The 25,141-nt window shown below is 44.1% G+C and overlaps 1 protein-coding gene across 2 annotated transcripts in view; it reads left to right on the forward strand.

Moving 5' to 3' along the window:
• ARID3B (AT-rich interaction domain 3B) overlaps nt 1-24,273 on the forward strand; it is a 106,233-nt gene extending 81,960 nt beyond the window's left edge. The window contains exons 6-9 of one of the 2 annotated variants that reach the window (XM_088446101.1): nt 11,325-11,569; nt 18,530-18,787; nt 18,927-19,013; nt 20,599-24,273. In XM_088446101.1, coding sequence (XP_088302227.1) covers nt 11,325-11,569; nt 18,530-18,787; nt 18,927-19,013; nt 20,599-20,753 — 745 coding nt within the window. In that variant the 3' untranslated portion in view covers nt 20,754-24,273. The remainder of the gene's footprint in view (nt 1-11,324; nt 11,570-18,529; nt 18,788-18,926; nt 19,014-20,598) is intronic. The other variant, XM_088446108.1, reaches the window with a different exon arrangement.
• Nucleotides 24,274-25,141: the final 868 nt, after the last annotated feature.

Consider the following 25,141-nt stretch of genomic DNA (forward strand, 5'->3'; position numbering starts at 1 on the left):
CTCTCTGGTCCTTAAACCAGAGACAGTCATGTTTACTTGGATTAGGAAAACAAGAAAAGTGGTTGAGGCATAAGCATTTTGTTGCATTTTAGTTAATACTATGTCTGATAGTCTCTTCTGTATATTTCTCGATTGTTATTTGTTTTGCATATCACTCCCATATGTATTACATTTTTTTCAATTTGGTTAGTGGACAGATTTTCTTATCTCGCTATCATTCTCTGTATTTCTGTCTAAATTTTGCCATGTACATGTTTTTAGATCTGTAACACTGTCTCATGCTTCAATAAAAAGATGTTAAAAAAAATAATAAAAAAAAAGTCTGCTACCGTCCGGAACAAATCTTCAATATGGATGAAACTGGACTTTTTTGGAAGAAAGTGCCTGAAAGGTCCTACATACACAAGCTAAACTAATGCCCGGTTTTAAGGCTTTCAAGGACAGGGTCACGTTGTTGGGTGGGAATGTCGCTGGGTTTAAGTTAAAGCCTTTGCTCATCTATCACTCCCAGAACCCACGTGCATTGAAGCAGGTCAGTAAGCACATGCTGCCCGTTTACTATCGTGAAATAACAAGGCATGGATGATGCAAGCTTTTATTTGTGGATTGGTTCGTAAGCTGCTACATACCCCCGGTCAAGTATTATTGTCTGGAAAAAGGGTGTTCCCTTTAAAATTAGCCTCCTGCTTGTTAATTGCCCAGGCCACCCCCAACATCTTCAAGATGTTAACCCAGATGTAAAGGTATTGTATCTGCATAAAAAAAACACTGCTATCTTAGAGCCAATGGACCAGGGGGTTATAGCTACGTTCAAAGTGTATTATTTGCGCACAACTGTTTCCAAACTTGTCCCAGCATCAGAAAATGATGAAGTAACCCTTCGTGATTTGGGAAAAATGCCTAAAAAGTTCCATGAATAATGTTGGTGTTTGAGGTAGACGAACATGTCCTAAATCAAACAGCTGTGCAACTTGCGAACTTGCTTAATTTAGATCTTGAAGTGGAAGATATTGAAAAATTAGTAGAATATGTTGAGGGAGAGCTTACTTACGAAGATTTAAGAGTTGGAAGCGCAGCAGCACCTGGAAGAGGAGGAAGAAAAAAAGGAAAGAATGGAAGAAGTAAAAAAGAAGTTCACTGTAAAGGGGTTAGCTGGTGTGTTTTCGAACGGGAATGCGGCTATATTACAACTAGAGCGTATGGACCCGAATGTTGAAAGGTTCACAATAGTGGAACAGCAAGTGAATGAACTATTACGATGCTATTGTGACATTTATGAAGAAAAAAAGATCATTACAAAACAGACCATACTAACAGGATTCTTCTTGTAAGCTACACCCAGCACACATACCCCTACAAGTGCTTCCATTTCCTTGCCATCATCTCCCTTACCCGGGCCCTCTACAGATCCTGATAACTCCAATGATGACGCTGGTGACCCCTAACCACTATAACACTATGAAGGATTTGTTGGCTAGAATGTCATTTACTTTTTTTTTTTTTTTGGTGCAGATTGTCCTGTTTTTTTATGTTTTGTAAGGTTACAATATGTAGCAGTTATGGAGTGTACACACGGTCAGATTTGTCAGACTTGTCAGATTTGTCAGATGAACGATTGAACGATTTGAACGATTTTACCAAAGATTTGAACGATTTTTGACCATTAAAATGAATGGAATCGTCCAAGTCTGACTGCAAACCCATCAGATGTCAGATATCGTTATCTGACAAACGGGAACGCGCATCGTTGATCGTCCATCGTTCAGGCATGTCAGATATGAACGATTTTCCTTCAGATATGAACGACTGAACGATTTTAAAATCGTTATCGTTCATATCTGAAGGAAAAATCTGATCGTGTGTATGCACCATTATGTGAAGTCAAACAAGTTTTGCAAAGTAAAAAAATATTACGCAAGGTGAAGAAAAAAATGCAAAATATAGACAGTTATGCAAAATAAAACAAATACTATAAGTTATGGAGCGTACACACGGTCAGATTTGTCAGACTTGTCAGATTTGTCAGATGAACGACTGAACGATTTGAACGATTTTACCAAAGTTTTGAACGATTTGAACGATTGAACGATTTTTGACTGCATTAAAATGAATGGAATCGTCCAAGTCTGACTGCAAACCCATCAGATGTCAGATATCGTTATCTGACAAACGGGAACGCGCATCGTTGATCGTCCGTCGTTCAGGCATGTCAGATATGAACGATTTTCCTTCAGATATGAACGACTGAACGATTTTTAAATCGTTATCGTTCATATCTGAAGGAAAAATCTGATCGTGTGTATGCACCATTACTGTATGCAAAGTAAACAATGTTATTCAAAATAAAACAAACAAGCTTTGCAAAGTACAAAAATATGCAAAATAATACAAACAAGTTATGCAAAGTAAGGCAAATTTTCCTTTTCATAATACAGTACATTAGAGCCAGCCCTAATGGAATATAGACCTTGGAACTGTCGCAACAGCAAGTACATATCAAATACAGTAACAGTGGTACTGGGCGCATTAGCTATGTAAATGACTACATTTATTACTGTACACGATTATGAACATGTAGATGTTTTCCTATTTTTCTCCTGTATACTTGACACAACATGCTTGATTGTGATTTGGTGTGATGCTCTAATTAGTGTTTGGGTTTTTTTTTTTAAATAAAAAGCTTGGGGGATTTAGGGGCCTGTCATTATTAATGATGGTTTTCTGGGACCCATCATCATTTTGTCTAATGTGGCAAATTGCTGAGGTAAAAACAGTTTCTTCTTTTGTGCTCCTATTTGTGTGCATTTGAACCCATTTATATTGGTAAATGCATTAATATGGCAACAACTGTGGGGTGTGAAACTTCGCTTCTCTAGGAGGAGTTGCCTGGACATGAGCAAAATTGTTACACGGACAATGCTGCCTAATTACGGGACTTTGCCTGTCTCTGCCCAAATGCAAAACAAAATTGCCTGCAGAACTTTTTTTTGCATAAGCACACTTTGTGGCAGTGAATGGGAGCTTGCAATTACTCTAAAGCAGTAGTTCCCAAACTTTGACTTACGGCGACCTATCAAGTATCAACATTTTTTTCTACAGCACCCCTAGGCCAAAAGTTTCTTATTGAGAAACACTGCAAAATTATTACATTTAGTGATTGTGCTGGGTTGGATATGGGAGACTGGTGTCGGGGTGCCGGATGTCAAAAGACAGACAGCAGCACCCCGATGCTTAGAATCCAGACAGGAGGTAGGTAAGTGTACTAAACCTCCCCCTTTCACTCCCTAACCCTCCCTTTCTGCATCCTTAACCCCCCCCCTTCCCTGCACCCTAACGCACCCAGTTACTGCCTAATGCCCCCCCACCCAGCGGCTAACAGCTACCATGAGCTGCTATACTTACGATTGGGATGCCGGCTGTCGAGATTCCAGCGTCGGCACCTCACCCGATGTCGGGATTCTGGCGTCTGTGTTGTGCCTGCATGTCGGGATTTCGTCCGCCAGCATCCCGATTGTATGTAGAGTAACTACATCCCTTTTGTGCTTATGTGTCATATTTAAGGTGGGTATCCACTACCCGATTAAACAGTGATTGAACGATAACGACATAATTATCGTTCAATCCTCTGTTAATCTGGCAGATATTGGGCAGTTTAATGTAAAAAACAACCAGCGGTGCGCGCACACGCTGGTCATTTTTGACATCTATTATCGCCCGAACATGCTGGTCAATCTGGCGATAACGACAGATTGGCCATGTTTGGGGATGAGGGAGAGTGCCTACACTGATCGTTCAGTGTAGGCACAGCACAGACTGAAACGACTGCACGATTAGGACATTGTAATCGTGCAGTCGTTTCACAGTCTGCTGGTGGATATGCACCTTTAGGTTCAGTTATGTGGTGGTGGACATGGTTGTGCTTCCGTTTATCCACGTATCTTATGTTTGGCAGCCACCAGTACTGGTTTTGCTCTCACGTGGGCCTTAAACAATTTAATTTGGTCCTGGACCAACAACCTGAGGTACTCCTGCAAGTGCTCTGCGGCACCACATTGTGCCACAGCACCTAGTTTGGGAACCACTGTCCATGTGTGATTCGGAATCTGTATGAATTACTGCTGGACCCCTGGCCGGCGGTTCAAATCCCGAGAGCGGCTGACCGACAGAGGAGTAAATCTCGATCGTCCCTAGGTAAGTATAAACTAACCTATTTTCTACTTCAGGGTCCATAGGGTATCCACAGGATACCTTGGGGTATAGGTGATGACGTCAGTCTTCAGGCACCACAGAGTTAGTTTTCAGCCTCCCAGGATGCATCTGGGTCCCTCTCCTATACCCCGCCCCCGGGCCAAGGCATCTCAGTTTCGTCGGTGCCTGGTCGGAGTCGGAGGCACTGTGCAGAGGGGGCTATGAAGAGCCCCTGAAGTTTCTTTTAAAGGCAGCGCTGGCTGCACATCTGGGAGTACAGCATGGACAGTCAGTACTGACGTCCATGCCGTCTCCCCTACACCCCGCCGGTACCAGAACGCCGGTACTGATCCGGGGATGCTGGTAGACATCTGGGGTCATGGCTAGCGGTGTCCCCAGATGTTTTGGACCATGGCCGGATCCAAGGGGATGCAGGTAAGCAGCGGGGTCCCGTGGTGGGTCCCCGCTGGTCACATGGTCCTGAGTCCCCAGGCAGGGGGCTCCCTGGGGACTGGCTGCAGCGTGGAGCCAGGCGACCAACCTGCGCTTCCACTACCCCCTGGGACAGCGGGCTGCTGCTGAGCGGCATGCGCTGCGGCGTCCCAGGGGTTAAATGCATGCCAGGGGAGCGCGCTTTCCCTGTCTCACAGCCGGCGCCTCCCCTGCTGCACACAGCCTCTCTGCTCTGCCTGATTGGCCACAGTGTGTCAGCTGTCCTCCCCAGGCTGGCCTCCTTCATCTTCTGCTCCTCGGTGGCCATCTTTAAAGCATGGTGAACACTGCTGGAAGCCTGTGAGCGGTGGCATTGCGGTCTGGGTCCCCCAGCATACCTCTCCTCTGTTTGTCACAGGTCAGTGTATGCAGCGCTGAGTCCTACCAGCCTGAGGGTCTGAGTAGTTGAGAATCAGCGCTAATAGTGCAGGGATTTGTTTCTTCTGCATTGTATGTGACTGAACTGCTAGCCTGCTGTCTGTACTTTCACTTTCTACTGTCAGCTTTATTACTGTCCCTGATCTTGCTCTGCTCAAAGCCCTTGCGGTGCGCGGTGTGCAGGGTGTTATTCACACTATACCAATACGTATAGGTGTGAGTGTCACATACTTACCATCATGTCTGAGACTGATTTTCCTCTCCAGCTCATGTGTACTAAATGTAAGGTACCAATAGCGGAGGGGGAGGGTAACGCGGAGGGGTTATGCCCCCAGTGCCTGGCACTGTCACGGCCGATTATGGTCACGGTCCCGGTACAGGAACCTCCCTGGGCTTGTTTCGCTAAGGCGCTTACAACCCTTGTGGACCAGCTAGCTCCGCCACCTGCGTTTACCCAGACGGGTTTGTCCCAGCAGTCAGTGGTGTCGTCACCCATGCGGGAGTTCCCGAGACAATTGATGGTACCCCACAGTCTCCCTGTCCCTTCCCAGGTTTCTCCGGAGCCTGCGTGGGTTAATACTCTTAACTACATCGGTTCAGCATTTGTCCGATGTTTTACAGGGGGAGTCTGTGTTGCGGCCTCATAACGGCCGGTGGCGTCTTTATCTGCTCCTTATGGGGATGACGATGAGACGTCAGATCATGGGGAGATTCTGGATCTATCTGACCAAGAACCTCTCTGTACCAAAGAGCCGGACGCTAAGTCCAAGGTGTATATCCCTGGTCCCATTCGAGCGGTCCGCTCGGCTTTAGTTATTGAGGATATTGATCCTTTGGTGGCCACATTCATATATGCCTTTTTAAGGATATTAAGGGTGAGGCTACGGTGTTCCCTCTTTCTGATCAATTAGTGGATCATTTAGAGGAGGCGTGGAAAAATCCAGGTAAACGGTTTCAGCCCCAGAGACGCTTAGTCGTGGCTTATCCGTTTGCGGTCAATTATTTTTCTAAGCGGGAATCCCCTACGCAAGTGGATTCACATGTCACACGCCTAGTCAAAAGTGCCACGTTGTCTATGCCTTCGATGTCATCCTTGAAGGATGTCACTGACCGCAAGGTGGAGATCTGCCTCAAATCCGTTTATTCCCTTGCAGGGAAGCATCCAGACCGGCTCTGGCCGTGTGTTGGGTAGCCAGAGCTATGGAGCGCTGGGCGGATAATTTGGAGGCGTCTTTGGACTCTGACTGTTCGGCTGAACAGACCGAGTTGGTGGGCAATCTCCGAGACTCGGCCACTTACATTAATAAAGCGGCCTTAGATATTTGTATGCTCACCTCTAGGATCTCCTCTGCAGCCGTGGCTGCTCGTCGCACCTTATGGTTGCGTTCTTGGAAAGCGGACGCGGATTCCAAAAAGGGATTAGAAGGTCTGGACAGGTACTATTTGGTCAAGATCTGGACAAAATTGTAGTTACGTTGGCAGCAGCAAAATCTGCATGTCTTCTGTCTGCTACGATTCCTTCTAGTGCTGGTGGGTCGTCCTTTTGGCCTCACAGGGCCCAAGGTAGGCCTAAAGTACAGTCCTATCCACGGCAGGCTGGGGCCAAGAAATTGTCCAAGCCTAAGAAACAGGTCTGGAGTACCAGACGTCCGGCTCCTAGGTCAGAAAACAAACCTGCGGCCTGACGGTCCAGGCCTCCTTTTGGGGGACCCCAATGTGGGGGGCGCCTGCTTCAGTTCGCCCGGTGCTGGTCGCAGTGCATGTTCCAATTTCCCAGAGGGGCCTGGGTTTCTATTCCATTCTATTTTTGGTGCAGAAACCCAATGGGTCTTACCGTTCAATACTAAACCTAAAGGCCCTCAGCAAGTCCTTGAGGGTGCCTCTGTTTCGGATGGAGACCCTGCGGTCCATTATTCTGGCACTGGAACCTGGGGACTACATGGTGTCATTGGACATCCAGGACGCTTACTTGCATGTCCCTATTCTTTTGCGCCATCAGCAGTTCCTCAGATTGGCAATCTGCAACGAACATTTCCAGTTGCGGGCACTGCCTTTTGGCCTGGTGACTGCTCCACGGGTATTCACCAAGGTCATGGCGGTCATGGCGGCTCTCCTGCGGACGCAGGGAGTCCGACTGTTGCCTTATCTGGACGACCTCCTGTTGATAGCGGGGTCTCCAGAGCTTCTTTTACACCATCTGGATCTGACGATTGCGGTACTGCAACGTCACGGCTGGTTGACAAACTGGCAGAGGTCCACTCTCACCCAGTCTCAGAGGATGCTGCACCTCGGGGCCTTATTGGACTCCAGGCAGCAGTGGATCTTTGTGACGGAGGAAAAGATCCTTGCTTTGTAGTTGAGGGTGCGCAGTTGTCTGCAGTGTCGTCGAGTGTCGATACAGTTGGCAAAGAGGTTATTGGGCTCAATGGTGTCGGTATTCGACATGGTGGAGTACGCCCAATTTCACTCCAAACCTCTGCTGCTATTGATCCGGTCCAGATGGAATGGATTGCCTCAGTGTCTCAAGTCCCAGACGATGGGGCTCACTCCGGATGTTCGCCTGCCTCTAACCTGGTGTTTGCAGACGACCCACCTCAACAAGGGTCGCCCGTTCTGGGTGGCGAACTGGGTCCTGTTAACAACGGACGCCAGTCTCCGGTGCTGGGGAGCTGTCACGGGTCCACACTTGTTTCAGGGCAGGTGGACTCGGGCGGTAGCGGAGCTTCCAATAAACATTTTGGAGCTCCATGCGGTGTCAAGAACTCTCCAGCGGGCACAGCCGGTTCTCCAGGGTCACCCTGTGCAGGTCCCGTCGGACAACGCCACCACGGTGGCCTATTTAAACCAGCAAGGAGGAACCGGGAGAGTGGTCTTTATACCAGGACGTCTTTCGGAGTCTGGTGGACAAGTGGGGTCTTCCAGAGATAGACCTCATGGTGTCCCGGCACAACAACAAGTTGCCGGTGTACGGGTCTCGAACATGAGACGAAAAGGCGTCTCTGGTGTATGCCCTGTCCGTCTAGTAGACGTTCCAGTTTGCCTACCTTTTCCCTCTGTTTTCCCTTCTTCCGCGGGTATTACGGAAATTCAAATCAAGAAGGAGGTACGCTACTGTTGATAGCTTCCGAGTGGCCCAGACGGCACTGGTTCTCCGACCTCCAGAGTCTGTCAGTAGACGTTCCTCTGAGGTTACCATTACGACCGAATCTGCTGTCACAGGGTCCTTGTCTTCACCCGGACCTGACTCGGTGTGGCTGTTGAAACGGTCATGCTAAGGTCCAGAGGGTTTTTCTAGCTCCGTGGTGCAAACCATACTAAGAACTCGTAAACCTTCCTCGGCAAGAATCTACCATCGTGTGTGGCATACTTTCTTCCGGTGGTGTAGACCTAGAGGGTAATCCCTTAGGGAGTTCCGCCTGTCTAGGGTGTTGGCTTTCCTACAGGCTGGACTGGATCATGGGCTTCGCCTGGCTTCTCTGAAAGTGCAGGTGTCTGCCCTGTCAGTCTGGTTTCATTGTAGGATTGCTGCGCTCTCTGATGTGCACACCTTTATGCGAGGTGTTCTTCGCATTCAGCCACCTTTTGTTCCACCGGTGGCGCCTTGGAATTGGGCTGTGGTCCTGAGAGTTCTCTAGGGGCCGCCGTTTGAACCACTGGACTCAGTGGACTTTAAATGGCTTACAGCTGAAACCATATTCCTTCTGGCCATTGCCTCGGCCAGACGGATTTCGGATTTAGGGGTTCTCTCTTGTAGACCCCCTTTTCTGATTTTTCATAGTAATAGGGCGGTGCTTCGCACTCGTCCGGGATTCCTTCCCGAAGTGGTATCCAGTTTTCACATCAATGAAGAAATTGTTGTGCCGGCTTTCAATTCACCTGGACTTTCAGTGGGTGACGCCACTTGGGATGTTGTGCGGGCATTGAGAATTTATGTTGACAGCACTTCTTCTTTTAGGAAGTCGGACGCCTTGTTTGTCCTCTATGGCTTCCGTAAAAAGGGTTGGCCTGCTTCAAAGTAGACTTTGGCAGGCTGGATTCGTATGGCAATTTCAGAAGCTTATCTTCATGAAGGTCTTCCAGTTCCCTCCTTGGTGAGGGCTCATTCCACTAGGTCTGTGGGTCCTTCGTTTGCAGCTAGACGTGGTGCCTCTGCAGTTCAGATCTGCAAGGCTGCTACGTAGTCTTCTGTCAATACCTTTGTGAGGTATTACGCTTTTGACATCTTTGCCTCTCAGGATGCTTCCTTCGGGCGGCGGATTCTCCTCTCAGCACAGGAGCGTCCCCACCCTTAAAGGATACTGCTTTGGGACATCCCCAAGGTATCCTGTGGATACCCTATGGACCCTGAAGTAGAAAATATGAGATATGGTAAGAACTTACCCTTGTTATCTCTATTTCTACGAAGTCCATAGGGTTCCACAGGACTCCCGCCCTGTCGCACCTGTACTGCAGATGGGCTTTATTCTGGTCACCGGTTTTTCCGTCTCCCTATGGTGAGAATGTGATTCTTGTGAGTGTCCAGATTTTTTTTTCTTCTCTCTCTTTCTTCTCCTCCTCCGGCCTATGGCTTGTGACGTAACTGAGATGCCTTGGCCCGGGGGCGGGGTATAGGAGAGGGACCCAGATGCATCCTGGGAGGCTGAAAACTTTAACTCTGTGGTGCCTGAAGACTGACGTCATCACCTATACCCCAAGGTATCCTGTGGAACCCTATGGACTTCGTAGAAATAGAGATAACAAGGGTAAGTTCTTACCATATCTCATATTTTTCCCTCCTTTAGAGTACCTAACCCTAACCTACCCCCCCCCTGTGCCTAAACCTAACCCCCTTTTCTCGTCGCCTAAACCTAAGTCCCCTGGGTGGGTGCCTAACCCTAACCTCCCCCCGAGGGTGCCTAACCCTCCCTTCCCCTAGCCTAACCCTAACCTCCCGGGGGCCCTAACCCTCCCCCACCCACCACCGCGGCTATCCGCTGTGGCGTCCAGCATCCGCTCGATCGGGATGCTGGGCGCCGATCTCCCGGCGGCGGTAAAATGACAGGCATCTAGATTTAGACGCCTGTCATTCGTCCCTCGTCGGGATTAAATTGTCTGGAAGCCGGTGGTTGGTATTCCGTCCGCCGGCTTCTTAAACATATACCTGTGATTCCATTTGTCCAGTGTTAAGAGTATACTGATATCCAGTAACAAAGAAAATGATGGACAGCACTTAGAAATTCAACCTCCTGAGAATTCTAAGAATTTTCTTGTACTCAGTGGGATCAATTGATATTAAATTAAGGAATCTATAGTGTTTTATATCCATCAAATAATAAATAAAAATGACTTCTAATATCAGCCTTCTTAATTATAAAATACACTTTTATTGTGTCAAAAATAAATCTAATGTGTATACAGCTGCAATGTATGGAAAATGAAAACATTACTTATGCTGGCCATACACTTTAAGATTCTGTCCATCCATCCAACTAGTTGGCTGGTTGGAACAAAAACCTGGTAATGTATGGGAGCAAATGACAATCCACTATTTGCTCCCAAGCGGCGGAAATCAGTTGTTCAATCAAATTGAATCAAAAAGATTTAACAAACTTGTCTGAGACAATTTTTGTCCGTTTGTGGTGTTTTGCTCCCATACATTACCATACTTTCATTCCAACCAGCCATGTAGTTGGCTGGTTTAGAAAGATTCTTTGTGTGTGGCCAGCTTTAGTAACACAAGATATCATTGAGTCTCTAATTACCTCTCACAGCTTGCCTCTTTGTTCATATATATTACATGTTCTCAACAGTCCACAAGTGTTACAAAAATGTGTTTTGCCTTTTGGTTTATGCTGCATGTAAAAAGCAGTAAAGAAAATGTCCGCACACGTGCAAACCTTTGCTATTAAATCTTTAAATTGAACAAAAAAAATAAAGGTAGCCCAATATTCCCCTTCAGGGCTTAAAACATAAATGAGGCTATAAAGAACAGTAGTATTTTAGGAGAAAAAGGTAAGCTGCAAAATTTGAGGGTCTGAACCAAAAGTACTATGAGGAAATGTTTTTACTTTTGCTGGCATGTACAGTTCTATCACTGACCATGAGCCTGTAAAACGTGTGTGTATGTATATATATCTGTACAGAAACACTTATAAAATCTGCATACAACACATCAAATGGAGGTGTTTGTGCAGTAAGAATGTCTGAAGCACCCACATTATTTCCTGTTGTCACTCCAATCAGTCATCTGACCTCACTTGGTGTGTTCATCTCTCTCTCCTTTGCAGATATATGAAGTACCTTTATCTCTATGAGTGTGAGAAGAAATCTCTCAGCTCTCCTGCAGAGCTGCAAGCTGCTATAGATGGAAACAGACGAGAAGGAAGACGTCCCAGCTATGGAACTTCTTCCTTTAATTATTCACCAACTCCAGCAGGGCCCAATAATTTCTTAGGAGCTCAGAAACTTCCTGTGCCTATGCTAGGAGTCCAGCCGACGTCTCGCGCATCACCGGCAACTCCGCTTAAGAAAGGTCAGTGGTCAACCATAGAATACTTGTTTTCTCTCTCTATGTGGAGAAAACATGCCGCCGCCGCCTTACTCCAATTATTTGGCAACTGCAGACCCCCTTCCTTTTAAAAACAAAATCCATAGCAGAATATTTTCAGCAGACAGAAGATAAAGTATATTAAAGCAGTGCTAATCCAGATCACTTTTCTTATTTTGAAAATAAGCCTGGTTTGCAATAAAGCAAGTTAAACAATAAAACCAGCAGCTTCTGGGGGGCGTGGCTTGGTGCAGCATGGAGTAGGATCGTCTCTACCTGCTCTCCTGCTATACATCCTGGTGGAAATCCTGAAGGTGCACCGGGAGGTTTGCTGCGGTTTTCGGCCCGTGTTTGCCTCAGCAGCGCTGCTTCCATGTGGGCAGCTGCGTCCTCTGGTGCTCCGGCTCGGCGGCGGTGAAGTGCTCTGCCCCTCCTGTTGAGCTTTCCAGCTCTGGTGTCCTGTGCTCCTCTCCCCGCGGTGGGCAGGTTGCCTGTGCCTCGGCAGCGCTACTCTGCTTCCACGTGGATGGCTGCCATCTCTGGTGTCCCGGCTCAGCGGCGGCGGTGAAGTGCTTTGCCCGTCCTATTGAGCTCTCTGGCTGTGGTGCCCTGCGCTCCTCTCCCCATGTGAGTCAGCTGCTGGGCTTTATTTTCTGCCTTCTGAGCAGTGTGCTGCCGCTCACTCCGCATTGAATCCACACACTGACGGTGGCCATTTTGGATTCCTTCTCTACATGCTGCAGGCTGGAAGGTGAGCGTCTGCCTGACGGGGTGTTTCCTCCATATAAGAAGTCCACCTTTTCCCAATTCTGCTGATCAAGTGCTGGTGTCTGACCTATTTGAGTGTGTTTTCTACAATTCCTGTGGCTATTTATTAGTGGATGCTGGCTGGGATTTGCAGTCCTCCTATGTGGTCTGTCCTGAGTTGTTCCAGTCTCAACACCTGCTCAGCCTAACCTGCTGCCATTATGCTGTTTTATACTTCTACGTGACCTTACTTTTAATTGTGCTATTACTCAATTTTTAAGAACCCCGGTGTTTCCATTTTGTATTATGGGAGAATCGGGCCATGCCTCTGGGGCTGCCTCCAGATTGGATCGTTTTGCACGTACTTCTCCATCTCCACCAACTGATCCCCCTCATGTTAATCTGCCACCTCCTCCCTCTACTTCCGCACCTAACCCTGTCAGTGACCCCCAACTGTCCTTCACCCATGTCCTTCAAGCTATTCAAGCCTCAGAGAAGAGGGTTACGGATAAAATTGGAGAGGTTCAGGTTGACGTTTCCTTAATCCGCCACAATCTTCAAAAAATAAGGGAACGGGTGGGTGAGGTTGAGCATCGCCTTTCTGCTGTTGAGGATCTTACAGCACCCTTACCTGGGTGAATCACAGCCCTCTCGCCCGAGGCGGCTGCTTGTCGCTCCAAGCTCTCAGACCTGGAGGGTCGCCTTCGCAGGAATAAGCTACGCTTTGTGGGCCTTCTGGAACAGGCTGAGGGATCCGCTCCTGAGGTGTTCTTGGAGGAATGGCTGGTAAAGCTTTTTGGCAGGGATGGCTTTTCTCCCCAATTATCTGTGGAAAGAGCCCATCGAATACCTGCTAGGCCCCCTCCTCCTGGTGCTCTGCCTAGGACATTTATTGCTCGTATGCTTCACTACAGGGATCGTGATGCTGTCCTGCGACTGGTCCGCCTCCATGGCCCACTCAAGTTGGACAACCATTATGTGTCGGTCTACCCAGACTTTGCTGTAGTTGTGCAAAAGAGCCATTCTCAATTTCTTCCAGTTAAACTAAAGCTACGTGATCAGCAGTTGCAGTATTCCATGCTTTTCCCGTCACGTCTTCGTGTGGTAGCTGATGTCACTACTCATTTCTTTAATACTCCTGGCAAAGCTGAGGCCTGGCTGAGTGGACGTCCGCAGCCTCACCACTGATATTCTATGCTGGACTTATTTGATTCTTTCTGGCTTAGGAGATTTATGAGTCTTACTGCTTTCTCCCCGCATTTCTATGCAGGGTGGGATGTGGGTGTGGGTTAGTTTATTATTTTTCTTCGTTTTTGTTTGGTTTATTGTCATATATGGTGCCATTTTTTTATTTTGCTAATATTGAAGTTTTTCTGTCGGCCTATTTAGTACTGGCGAATGGAAGTGTCCTTTATTTATTTTTTTTTTTCTTTTTGTATATTCTATTCTTTCTCATCCTTTGTGTTTTTCTATGTAATTTGTCAGTATGACTTTTGGGGTTCATTCTGGGGCCCTCCGTTTGCTCACCTGGAATGTTCGCGGCCTTGGTGATAGTTAAGAGCTTTGGTCTTGTCACAGGTCAAGAAATTGAATGTGGATATTGCTTGTCTTCAGGAGACTTACCTTTTTGGTAGTCTTATAATGGCTTTGAAAAAGCCGTGGGTGGGGTGGATGTACCACTCTACTTTCTCTCATTCTAGAGGTGTCTCTATACTCGTTCACAAGCGTCTTCACTTTAATCTCGAGACGGGTCAAATTGACCCATCGGGTAGATATGTTTTCCTAAGAGCATTTATTAATTCCTTGTTCATATACTTGAAATCTATATCCCTCCACTGTATTATAATGAGGTTTTAAGTAAAGCTGCTGCTTTTATTGCATTTTCTCCCTCTGCCCCTGTTTGTTTAGGAGATTTTAACAATGTAATGGATCTATCACGAGACCGTTGGGGAGAGACCATGCCTTCTGCACCTCCCACCCCATCCCCTTTCTCTAAACTGATTACTGAATTGGGTTGGTTAGATGTCTAGCGTATTCGTTATCCTTCGGCCTCTGTCTTTTTGTGTCAGTTCTCCACTTATTGCTCCTTTTCCCGTATTGACATGATTTTTCTTTCACCTATTTTGATTCCCAGAGTTTCTGAAATGAATGATCTATCTAGGGGTATCTCTGATCACTCTCCGTTTGTGCATTAATATTGGTTCTTCCCTTTCTGAGGGTGCCCGTTTTTGAAAGCTTAATCCATTTTGGTTAGATCTTATGGGTGCCGGTTCTGAATTGGAGGCCGCTTGGGTCTCCTATTTTGTAGATAACGCCACATGTCTCTCTCCTCTGGGACTCTTTTTAAGGCGTTTCTCAGGGGAACCTTTATTAAATGTATTGCTGACATTATATTATATCATAGGAGACAGACTGAACTGAAAACTGTTTATAGAGATACTGAGGCCCAATTTCTTAGATCCAGGGAGAACTCAGACTGGGAGACTATGCTCCGTGCCCAGTGAGAGTGGTCGGATCATTTGTTTGAAAAGTCTAATGGAGCGTACACACGGTCAGATTTGTCAGACTTGTCAGATTTGTCAGATGAACGACTGAACGATTAAACGATTTGAACGATTTGGACGATTTGACCAAAGTTTTGAACGATTTGAACGATTGAACGATTTTTGACTGCATTAAAATGAATGGGATCGTCCAAGTCTGACTGCAAACCCATCAGATGTCAGATATCGTTATCTGACAAACGGGAACGCGCATCGTTGATCGTCCATCGTTCAGGCATGTCAGATATGAACGATTTTCCTTCAGATATGAACGACTGAACGATTTTTAAATCGTTATCGTCCATATCTGAAGAAAAAATCTGATCGTGTGTATGCACCATAAGCGTAGATTGTTATTTTCTCGTCATCTGCAATACTCACAGGCTGATGTTGGGGCGAGTTATTTGGCCTTTCTGGCAAAAGAGGATGGTGCTTCCAGGGCGGTCTCTGGTATCCTTGACTCCTTTGGGACTTTGCGCTACTCCGCTCCATCTATAGCGGCGGTATTCTTGCAATATTACTTCTCTATGCTTCTAGGGTGTCATACTCTCCCTCCCAGCTTCAGTCTTACCTAGATCTCATTAATTTTCCTCGTTTGGACACTGATGCGATGATTTTTTTACAGCCTTCTTTCACGGAAGAGGAACTGGAGGCTGTTATCTCTTTTCCACATTGTAAAACTCCTGGAGTCGATGGTGTCCCAATAGAAGTGTACCAGAAGTTTAGAGGGTTTTTTATCCCACGTCTCCTTGAAATTTTTGACGCTCTTTGCTGCAGGTTGTCTCCCGCCATCCATGTCGGAGGCCTTGGTTGTTCTCCTAAAATCAGGGAAGGACCCCCTTTCCCCAGAGTCTTATAGAGACCTATTTCCCTCCTTACTACGGATATAAAAATATTGGCCAAGCTTTTAGCTATTCGTCTCGATTCTGTTAGCTGCATTATACATTCTGATCAAACCAGCTTTATCCCGGGTAAATCCACTACCCAAAATCTTAGATGTCTCTCCTACCATATGCAGATGTCCCTGGAGCTGTGGTGGCTTCCCTTGATGTAGCCAAGGCCTTCGACTCTGTGGAATGGGAATTTATGTGGGAAGTCCTGTTTAGGTTTGGTTTTGGTCCTCGTTTTTATTTCTTGGGTCCGTCTTTTGTATTCCTCCCCATCAGCCAGAGTGTCAGTGAACGGTTATATTTTCTCATCTTTCCAGCTCGGACGTGGTACGCGTCAGGGGAGTCCCTTATCATCTTCACTGTTTGCACTGGCTATCGAGCCCCTGGCATGTCTCATTCGCTTAGATCCAGCTATTCGCGGTCTGCAAGCAGGCCGTGTATTTGACAAGATAGCTCTCTGTGCGGACGATATGTTGTTCCTTGCAGACGCTGGCCCTTCGCTAGAACGATGGATGAGTGTCATTGAAGATTTTGGTTGTTTTTTGGGACTTTTTATTCATTGGTCCAAGTCTAGCCTTTTTCCCCTAAACTGTTCCTCATCTCTCTTGCCCCCTAAAATGAACTCTCTCCTTTTGGAACTTAATGTGATGCCCTTCTCCTTTAGCTTTTAAACAAAAAATTAATGTGTGGAAGAAACTTCCGCTTACAGTCACCGGTCGCATTAATTTATCTAAAATGGTAAATCAGCCTAAATATCTTTATGTACTACAGCACTACCCCTGTATTTATTCGCAAAAAGATTTTTTCCCATATTGACTCTATTCTTTCCTCTTTTGTGTGGGGGGGAAAAAAAGACCTCGGATTGATCTTTGAACTCTATGCAGACCTAAATTTGCGGGCGGCCTGGCTCTTTCTAATTTAAGAGTCTATTTTATGGCCTCACGACTTCGCATCTGGTCACCTGGTTGACAGCTGATACTTCTACCACTCTGGCGGGATTCCTTGGTGAGTGGACGGGGTCCCCTTTAACTCCCTTACAGGTTTTGCTTTCCGTGTTTTTTTTGTTTTGTTTTTTGGGGGTTTTTTTGTATTTTTGTTTGTTTAACTCATGCACTGGTTGGGTAAATGTTCCTACATTGGTCCTAGGCCCGGCTTACTCGGGATATCCTTTTGAATGTGTATTTTGTCATTTTCGGATTATCTTTTTATTGGCACCACATGTACGTTAATTTACATCTGTTTATAATTTGTGAAATTTTTTTATAAAAATGACTTGATTTTTTAAAAAAACAGCAGCTTCTGTACTGATCAAGTTTACCAAGTCTTTGTTTTTTATAACACTAGTTTTCATAATGTTAATGAAACAATTCACATCTTTACTCCCATTTTGCATAATCTATCAGCAGAATGAGCTTCAATTTGTGACTGACTGTTCTGCAGCTCCCCCTGCTGTCTATGACTAGAATGACATGACTCCAACATACTGCTCACATTGATATTTTAGCAGGGACATCGAGTAGTCAAAAGGTCGAACACCACATTCGACAGGTGAAATGGCAACATTGTCAGAATGTCTTAATTATGGTTAGGATGTGGGCCAGGTGGGTTACACTGCAGGAGGAGGTTAGGATTAGGCTGTGGTGGGGGGGTTAAGGTTAGGCGATAGGGGATAAATACTCACCCGGATGCTGGAGGATTGGAGGTGGAGCAGATAAGTCACAGCTGGTCCATCAAGGATGATACCAGCATTCTATCATGTCAACATTTCAACACTGTCTACATATTGATGGTTGACATATAACCAAACCTTTTAGTATAAGGTGTTTGAAGGTTTTGCATTGGAAGTGGCACTGAGGTCCACAGCAATGTCAATCATGCTGTGGTTAGGGGCACTGCGACCGAAGTTGCAGACAAAGACCAGCACATTAGTGCAGATCCTGCACATGCACAGATCTCCAGCTGCAGAGATGCAAGTAAAGGGGGGTATCCACTAGACGATAAAGTTGAACGATAACGATAAAATCGTTCGATAATCGTTCGATAATTGTTCGAACATCGTTTGAAAATCGTTTGAAAATTTGGTCTTTTAGACATCTATCACCGTGCAAACATGCTGGTCAACCTGACGATATCGTCAGGCTCAGCATGTTTCCAGATGATGGATAACCCTGCACTGAACGTCTGCTCCTTCAGTGCAGGCACATCACACGACTGACAAACGACTGCACGATTACAATGTCGTAATCGTGCAGTCGTTTTCAGATCTTGTAGTGGATGCCCCCCATAAACCATCAGGTTTGCATACATCTCTGAATTGGGCCCATAATGCTTTAAATAACTCTGCAGTTTAAATAAATTGCACACACCTGGTGGCTATGCAGCAAGGTTGGTTTGTAAACCACAACCAAAGAGGCCTTACAGGGGCTTGATAGCCAGCAGCTTTAACAACATTAGGCAGTAGTTTGAAACAAATATAGAAAAGATATAAGCCTATGCTCGGCTAATCCTCATTATACGTAGCAGTAGCTGCATGGCAATATAACTTTGCTATATAGTTGCAAAACAGTCGTTTTAATCACTTGTCTTTGCTGTTTCTGTGTATTTCTACAATAATGAAAGTAAGAGGTATCAGTTCATATTTTGATCATACAATTTCTAATTTTCAAAAACTAACATGTTTTAGTCATCTATGGCAAATATGTTGTAAGATAAAATATACCTGCTTCTACCAGTTGTACACTCTAGTTAGACTCTTCTCCTTGCAGGTGATAGTCCTGCAAGTTTGTTGCCAAACCGTATCTCTCTAGCTCCTGGCCTTTTGAATGCACAACAGACCGTTATGGGGGTACGAACTTCTCCATTGGAGCAGCTGAAGGAGAGGCTGGAGATGGGTGAGCCCCCAGAGAAGCGAGCTTCACGGACACTGGGGGAAGAGCAGCAGAGGCTAATGCAGCAAGCGCTTCAACACAATTTGTTTAACATGGCACGGCAGATACCAATGAAACTAAAGATAAACGGGAAGGGTGAGTGTGTTTCTCCACTACCTCTGTTATTGTTATTTGCCTCACAAGCTTAAGAACAGGACAATATTTTGTCATGTCACAGATGCAGGTAAATAACACATGCTTATAAGTCTTCTAATAATGGTCCTCTCTTCCCTAGCAGCACAGGACCGACAGGAGACTTCACTCAACCTGGGCACTGGCAGTATCAACATGTCCATTGAAATTAATGGCACAATGTACACAGGTGAATTGCAGTTTGTTGGAGGGGAAATATTGGACACCTTTTTTAGTTTTTTCCCTTGTTTTTAAATAACACAAGATTAAATCCTTAGAGGTGGGTGCAACAAAAAAAGTGTGCCTGCCTTTTAATTCTGGTAAGAAACATGACCTATAAGAAATATCGGTTTTATTTGATGTATACGTGGTAGCACTCAGTCTGTTAGAACCTCGCCTCCATGGAATACTGATAGCGGCAAGGATGTGTAGCGGCGGTACTCTGAAAATCTATTTGTAAGGGCTGTGCAAGAGACAACAACCACATTCCATTAATTGAACAGAGTACGTTGTTTTGCACTTTGTTCACTGTAATATATTGATCTTACCTACAATTTGCTCAACTATTTCACCCAAGAGTTTTACAAAATGATGCTGTCAAAGGACTTGGCTTAATACTGTGAAAATGTTATGAAGTTTACCTTTATTTCTAATTTGTTTTCATATTAATGGAAAATGTCTGGGTCTGATATTCCACTTAAATATTCGCAATGAAGAACAATAGCAGCCAGTTTTATGTGAGATAGTAAGGGGACAGTCCTGTTACTATGTAGGAATGATCTGTGTGAACTGTTTTGGGCTAATGAGCTAAATTAGCATAAGTAAAGAATTTTTTTGAAACCATTTTAATAGAACAAAAAGCTACATTCCGGCAGTTTTCCTAAACTATGTATGGTTCTACACGTATAAAGGAAACCGTTAAGACCACTTTAAAAGTTTGGTGAAAAACATGCATTTGGTTATTACAATGCTAACAGTGATTTGTTAATTTTCTGACAAGTATATATCACATACTTAAATTAAGAATTGTATATATGAGATAATGTACCCGCAGTGTAAGTTATCTATCAGAAGCACCAGAATCCTATAAACTAACTTTATCTGTTTCATACAGATCACAGAAATACAAGCTGACTACTAATACCTACACTAGATTACAGTAGGGGTGTGTCACATGGTTTCCTAATACAAATAGAAGTGATGACATGCTAACTCACAGATTGTATGCAGTAGCATCAGGACGCAAACTTCATACACGTGCTGTATACTGGACTTTATTACATGTGTTAGCATCACTATTGTGCTCTGTAGTTTGCTTACAGATTGCTCCACGTATGCAGTTTGCCTGTCCTGCCTTTTTATTTATTCTCCTCACTGTATCTAGCTTCACCTGCTACTGTTGGGTGTTACTCTTATCTTATCCTGTCTGCTAGCCTACTCCAATTCCAGCCCTATCACCTTTTATTTTGCTTTCATTATAAAATATAACTTGCACTCTTCAGTGCTCTACACTGTCTTGTAAAGACTTACCTTTCAGTCTTGCATCTCCAAGCTACTTTATATCTTTACCAGGCACTCGCACTCCGAGGCTGTTCTCCTTTTCACACTTCATACAAATAGTCTAACTCTGATATTCAGCCCTTTTTTTATCATTCCTAGGGGCACTCAGGCTGAGCTAGTCACTTATTGGCTATATCTATTTCAAGCAGCACTTACGAAGAAATATTCTGTATGTACATACATTCTAACTTCCATGTGTATGTTTTGTTTTCTAGGTGTTCTATATGCCCAGAAGCCTGTTCCTTTAATTGCTGGTTACACTGGCCAAAGTGGGGGTAGTGGCAGCAGCAATACCTCCCAGGCTTCCCAGAGCCCCACTTCCTCCAGGGGAACCCCAGGAGCTGAACCCTCCACCAGCTGGTTCCTTTAAGCCCTCATCCTCTGCCATGGAAGAGAGCAAAAAGGAGGCATAAGCATGATACTACTTACCACCTCCGCAAGAAAGCGTTACACAACCGTACCTACCTCAGCTTGCAGGAAGACTTCAACTCCATTTACCTCACCTTAAGGAAAGGTTTCACAACCAATTTTACCTCATATTCTCTGATGGCATTACACAAATTCACTAATGGTCAGGATGAAGGTCTAGTAAAGACCCAGTCGTTAACCTGCCTTTGAGCATCAGCTTTTATCCTCTGTATGGTATTCTGGGAGCATTTGTTTGCAGCAGACCTGCATTGGTTCTTTGTCCACTTCCCCCTGTTCAGTCAATGTGATAGGCTAATTTCACACCTGCAGTTTCACCAGGGTCTTTCAGGATGGAGAGCAAGGAAGGAGGATGGGAGCTATCCCTTTAAAGCAGATTCGGTGTGCAAGGGGCATGAGAAGACATTTCTGCTAAGCCCAAAATTGCACAACCTTGTTCCCTGTATCATTTAAGCTCCAATATGTTTCTCTTTCCCCTAGTGGCTGTCATGCAATCAAAAAAGTGCTTAAGACAGTTGACTTTTTGTAGGACAATTAGCTAACACGAGGGGTTTTAGTATAGTTCTATCTTGTATTCTGAAGCAAGTTTTAAAGTATCCTCTGTCTCTGAGAATGCACGTTTTAATGCCTGGTATCTTCTGATGTGATGTGGTGTTGGTTTGACACTATAGAGCTGCAGTTACATCATGTTCCTTATGTTACTTTTTTATATTTGAAGAATTCTTATTTTATCTATACATGCATATTGTTCTCTGCAGTTACCGACCGTTTGTCATTGACTGGTATCACACTTGTGTTGCTCATACTTCTCATCTTCGTGGAAACCTAGATTGAGACACTAAATCCTTGAAAGGTTATAATTTAGCAGAGAGATCTTCTCTGAGCCACCTTGCTAGACGAGGCTGTGCCTTTTTAAATGTGTAAAACAAAACCCCCCTAAGATAGAGATGACTTCTATTGGCCTTGATGACGTACATGGCAAAATAAGCACTGTTGGTTTTTCTTTGTTTGGGGTTTTTTGGAACAGGGAGTATTAAAATTATTCAACATGGCTAGGTTAGGTAATAAGTTTACATTTACCGTACCTATGACAGAGAAATCTTTGCCCACTCGACAAAACTTGGTTATTGAATACGACTGTCAATCTCCCTAAATATGCAGATTTCGAAACTTTCGAACTGTATTTAAGCATACGTGAGGCATAGAAAACCATTTCAAGGTCTCCTTGAGTTGGGTTAAAATATGTTTGGATCACTATTTCCCAAGATAAGATTCATTTTCATTTACCCTAGTGTCTTAATGGTCCCACACTCAGGAATCCTATACCAGTTATATTTATAATCCTTTTTATTTAACATTTTTAGATTAATACAGTGCAGATCTATGCTGTTTTATCTGATATCAAAATATACAATGCAAGAATTCAAACAATGTAGATAAACAAATTAATTTACCAGGAGATGTAAAAAAAAAAGAGAAAAAAAAAACAAAATTGAAAAGTTTAAAAAGTGTTTAGGTTTTATTTTTCATGTGAAAGATATATTTGCTAGATTTCCAAAACATGGGTCCTGAATATGTGTATAATCCACTGGCGGTTTAAATTTGAAGTTAGTATTATGTTGAACAAGCCACGTCTATACAATGCATGTGTACAAAGGCCTGAGTGGTCCCAGAGTGCACTGTGGTGGGGTTCTGATGGCACATCCTCACAGACTTCATCTTTATGACAATCCTGGTGCCTGACAAGGCACGTTGCATCTTCAATCATCTTTGTGAACATTTTATTGATTTATTTTTGTGTTTTATTAACCTACTAATGGATGTATAAAAGTGTAAAAAAAAAAAAAAAAAAGTTTAAAACATTGAAAGGATGAGGGTCATGGGATCATTTGGAAAGGTTTATTAAAGGGGCATGGAGAGTATATTTTCCAGGTCAGTCATGGTAAGGGATTCCTCATGCATTAAACCCTACCAGCGCTGCTTGGGAAATGTATTTATTACTGGCAGCTCTGATCAGAACTCTGTCCACATTAAGGGGGGAATTAAATTCTAAGTGATGTGCTACCAGATGTCACTGCGATGTCCAGCTGCCCACATTACTTATTAAGGTAAGGTATCTTCACTTATTTTCCTCCACACCTCTATAGGATGCTTAGAAAAATGAGTTGTAAATACTTCTGCGCAGAAGTGTCTTTGGCTTCAGAGGCACTCCACAGCACATCACATAGAATTGAAGAGTTGCACTTTCCTTCGCCTTTTGTAAATTTTGGGACATCCTTTCCAGATTATTTCTACCCTTTTCCATTCCAAGGTGACTTGAAAGGATGTATGTTTAACTCAAGTTCATTGGTGATGGTTTTATCCCAAAGATTTTACATGAAGGCCTCCCAGTTGTTGGGTCTGTTGTCCACACTAACCATATATTAGTCATTGCTTGTCTGTGTTTTCATATGAAATTCCCATCTGTAGTAAGTTACCTTAGTATTGGCACACTATCTGTCTTTTGCTTGACACTTAACAGGAATATTTTCTTGTTGCTTTAGTTTAATTAATATACAACATTTTATCTATTCCAGATCAGGTACAACATTTTCATTTTTCTGCTGCTAATTCTAGGAATGTAAAATAGTGAGACAACAGCAGATTTTATTTAGTTATTCAGAGAAATCTATTCTTTCCTGGACTCTGGGATATACATATTTGACTTTGAGAATTTTTTTTTTGTTTGTTTTTTGTTTTTCTGTTTAAAAATACTTGAAGCACCAGTTGCTCAACAGATAAATTTCACCGAGCCCAGTCAGGGGAAATCTTTACTTTTATTAACTATGAAGTGACTAAAACTTTCCTTAATACAGGGCTATTTTTGCAACCTACTGTATATGATAAACATTACGAGGATCACACAAATAATGGCTGTTGTCTTATTTAATGCTATTCTGTGAAGAAAATGTGCTTTTTGTGTGAAACCTATGAAACGTTTGGAGGAACTGGTGCTTATTAATATACCTCATATACCATCTTCTCTCCATCACAGATAAGACACTGAATTTATAATAAATAAAAAAGCTGTTTGAATCTGTAGTGAGGCCTATTTAGAGACTTTAAAAAAATAAAAAAAAGCAATGCATTTACATTGTCCAGTGCAAATTCTGCTCACACTTGAGCCCTGGGCAAACCTATATATATATATATATATATATATATATATATATATAATTTTATTTTTTTGGAAGCATCTAGTAGGCCTCACTTGGAAACCTAGATCATTACCTCAATAAAAGTTTTAAACTATTTTTAAATTGTTTTAAATATTTCAGCCTTTTTAAGTGCCAGAGGTTGAGAAATGAGAAGTCACTCTGGCTTTGATGAGGATTGCTATTTTTTTGTAATATTTGTGTGGTCTTGTGCTTTTTTTTTTTCTGTGTGTATATTTTTTATTGTTGAACCAAAGAACCTCGGGGATGGGGGGGGGGGGGGTGTAAGTGTTTTTAATCACTATTTTCAGCCTTAGAAGTAAAGTCTGAATTCCAGGCATGCACTGGGCGGGAGAAGGGGAGGGAGGGTGGGTAAAGACTGTTTTCGGAATAAGGGTAAGGAAAATTTGCCGCTGGTACAAAGATAAAATTTGTTCAGGAAATTTTTAATGAATTTTTGCAGTAAAGTCACTATTAAAAGAGAGAAAAGGTCCAAGTCTTTGTGTCTTCAATTATTCTGCCTCAGCGTTATACAGTACAAACACATTATTAATGCACATTTTCATTTAAAATCTAGAGGCTATATTTACAAAGCGCTTCTCGACGGGTTATAGCTGAAAAGTTAGTGGTACTCACATTCAGTGTAAAGCCTGGTGTGCTGCACTAGTGTTGCCGCTAGACTGCTGGAATGGCAGGGCGCTGAGGGGTAGGGGGGGGGCTGCAGTATCTGTGTGCACCAAAAAGGGGGGGTCACGGCGGGACGCCACTAAAGGGGCTGGGCACATTTTGCCCTTTTAAAATCGGTCAGGGCTAGGCGCCCTGCTAAAACAAGCTAGCAGGAACACTACTTTACACTGAATGTGACTGCAGTTTTAAATTTTCAGCTCTAACCCACCGAGAAGCAGCGGCTTACGAAAGCCACCTCTTGGTAAATATAGCCCTATAATACTACTTTCAGACCAAAAAATGGCAAAAAACCCAGCTTTTTCCCGGCATTTTGCGTGCCAGGTTTTTTGCCATTTTCTGTCTGATACCCCTTTCACAAAGGAAAATTTTTTCCCTGTGTGAAAAGGTCAACCCGGGACTTAATTCCCAGGTCTACGACTGCAAAAAACCAGGGTCAGAAACCTGGGATTCT

The sequence above is a fragment of the Taudactylus pleione genome, unplaced genomic scaffold, assembly GCF_031769625.1.
Source record: "Taudactylus pleione unplaced genomic scaffold, aTauple2 ptg000019l, whole genome shotgun sequence".
Classification (NCBI taxonomy): domain Eukaryota; kingdom Metazoa; phylum Chordata; class Amphibia; order Anura; family Myobatrachidae; genus Taudactylus; species Taudactylus pleione.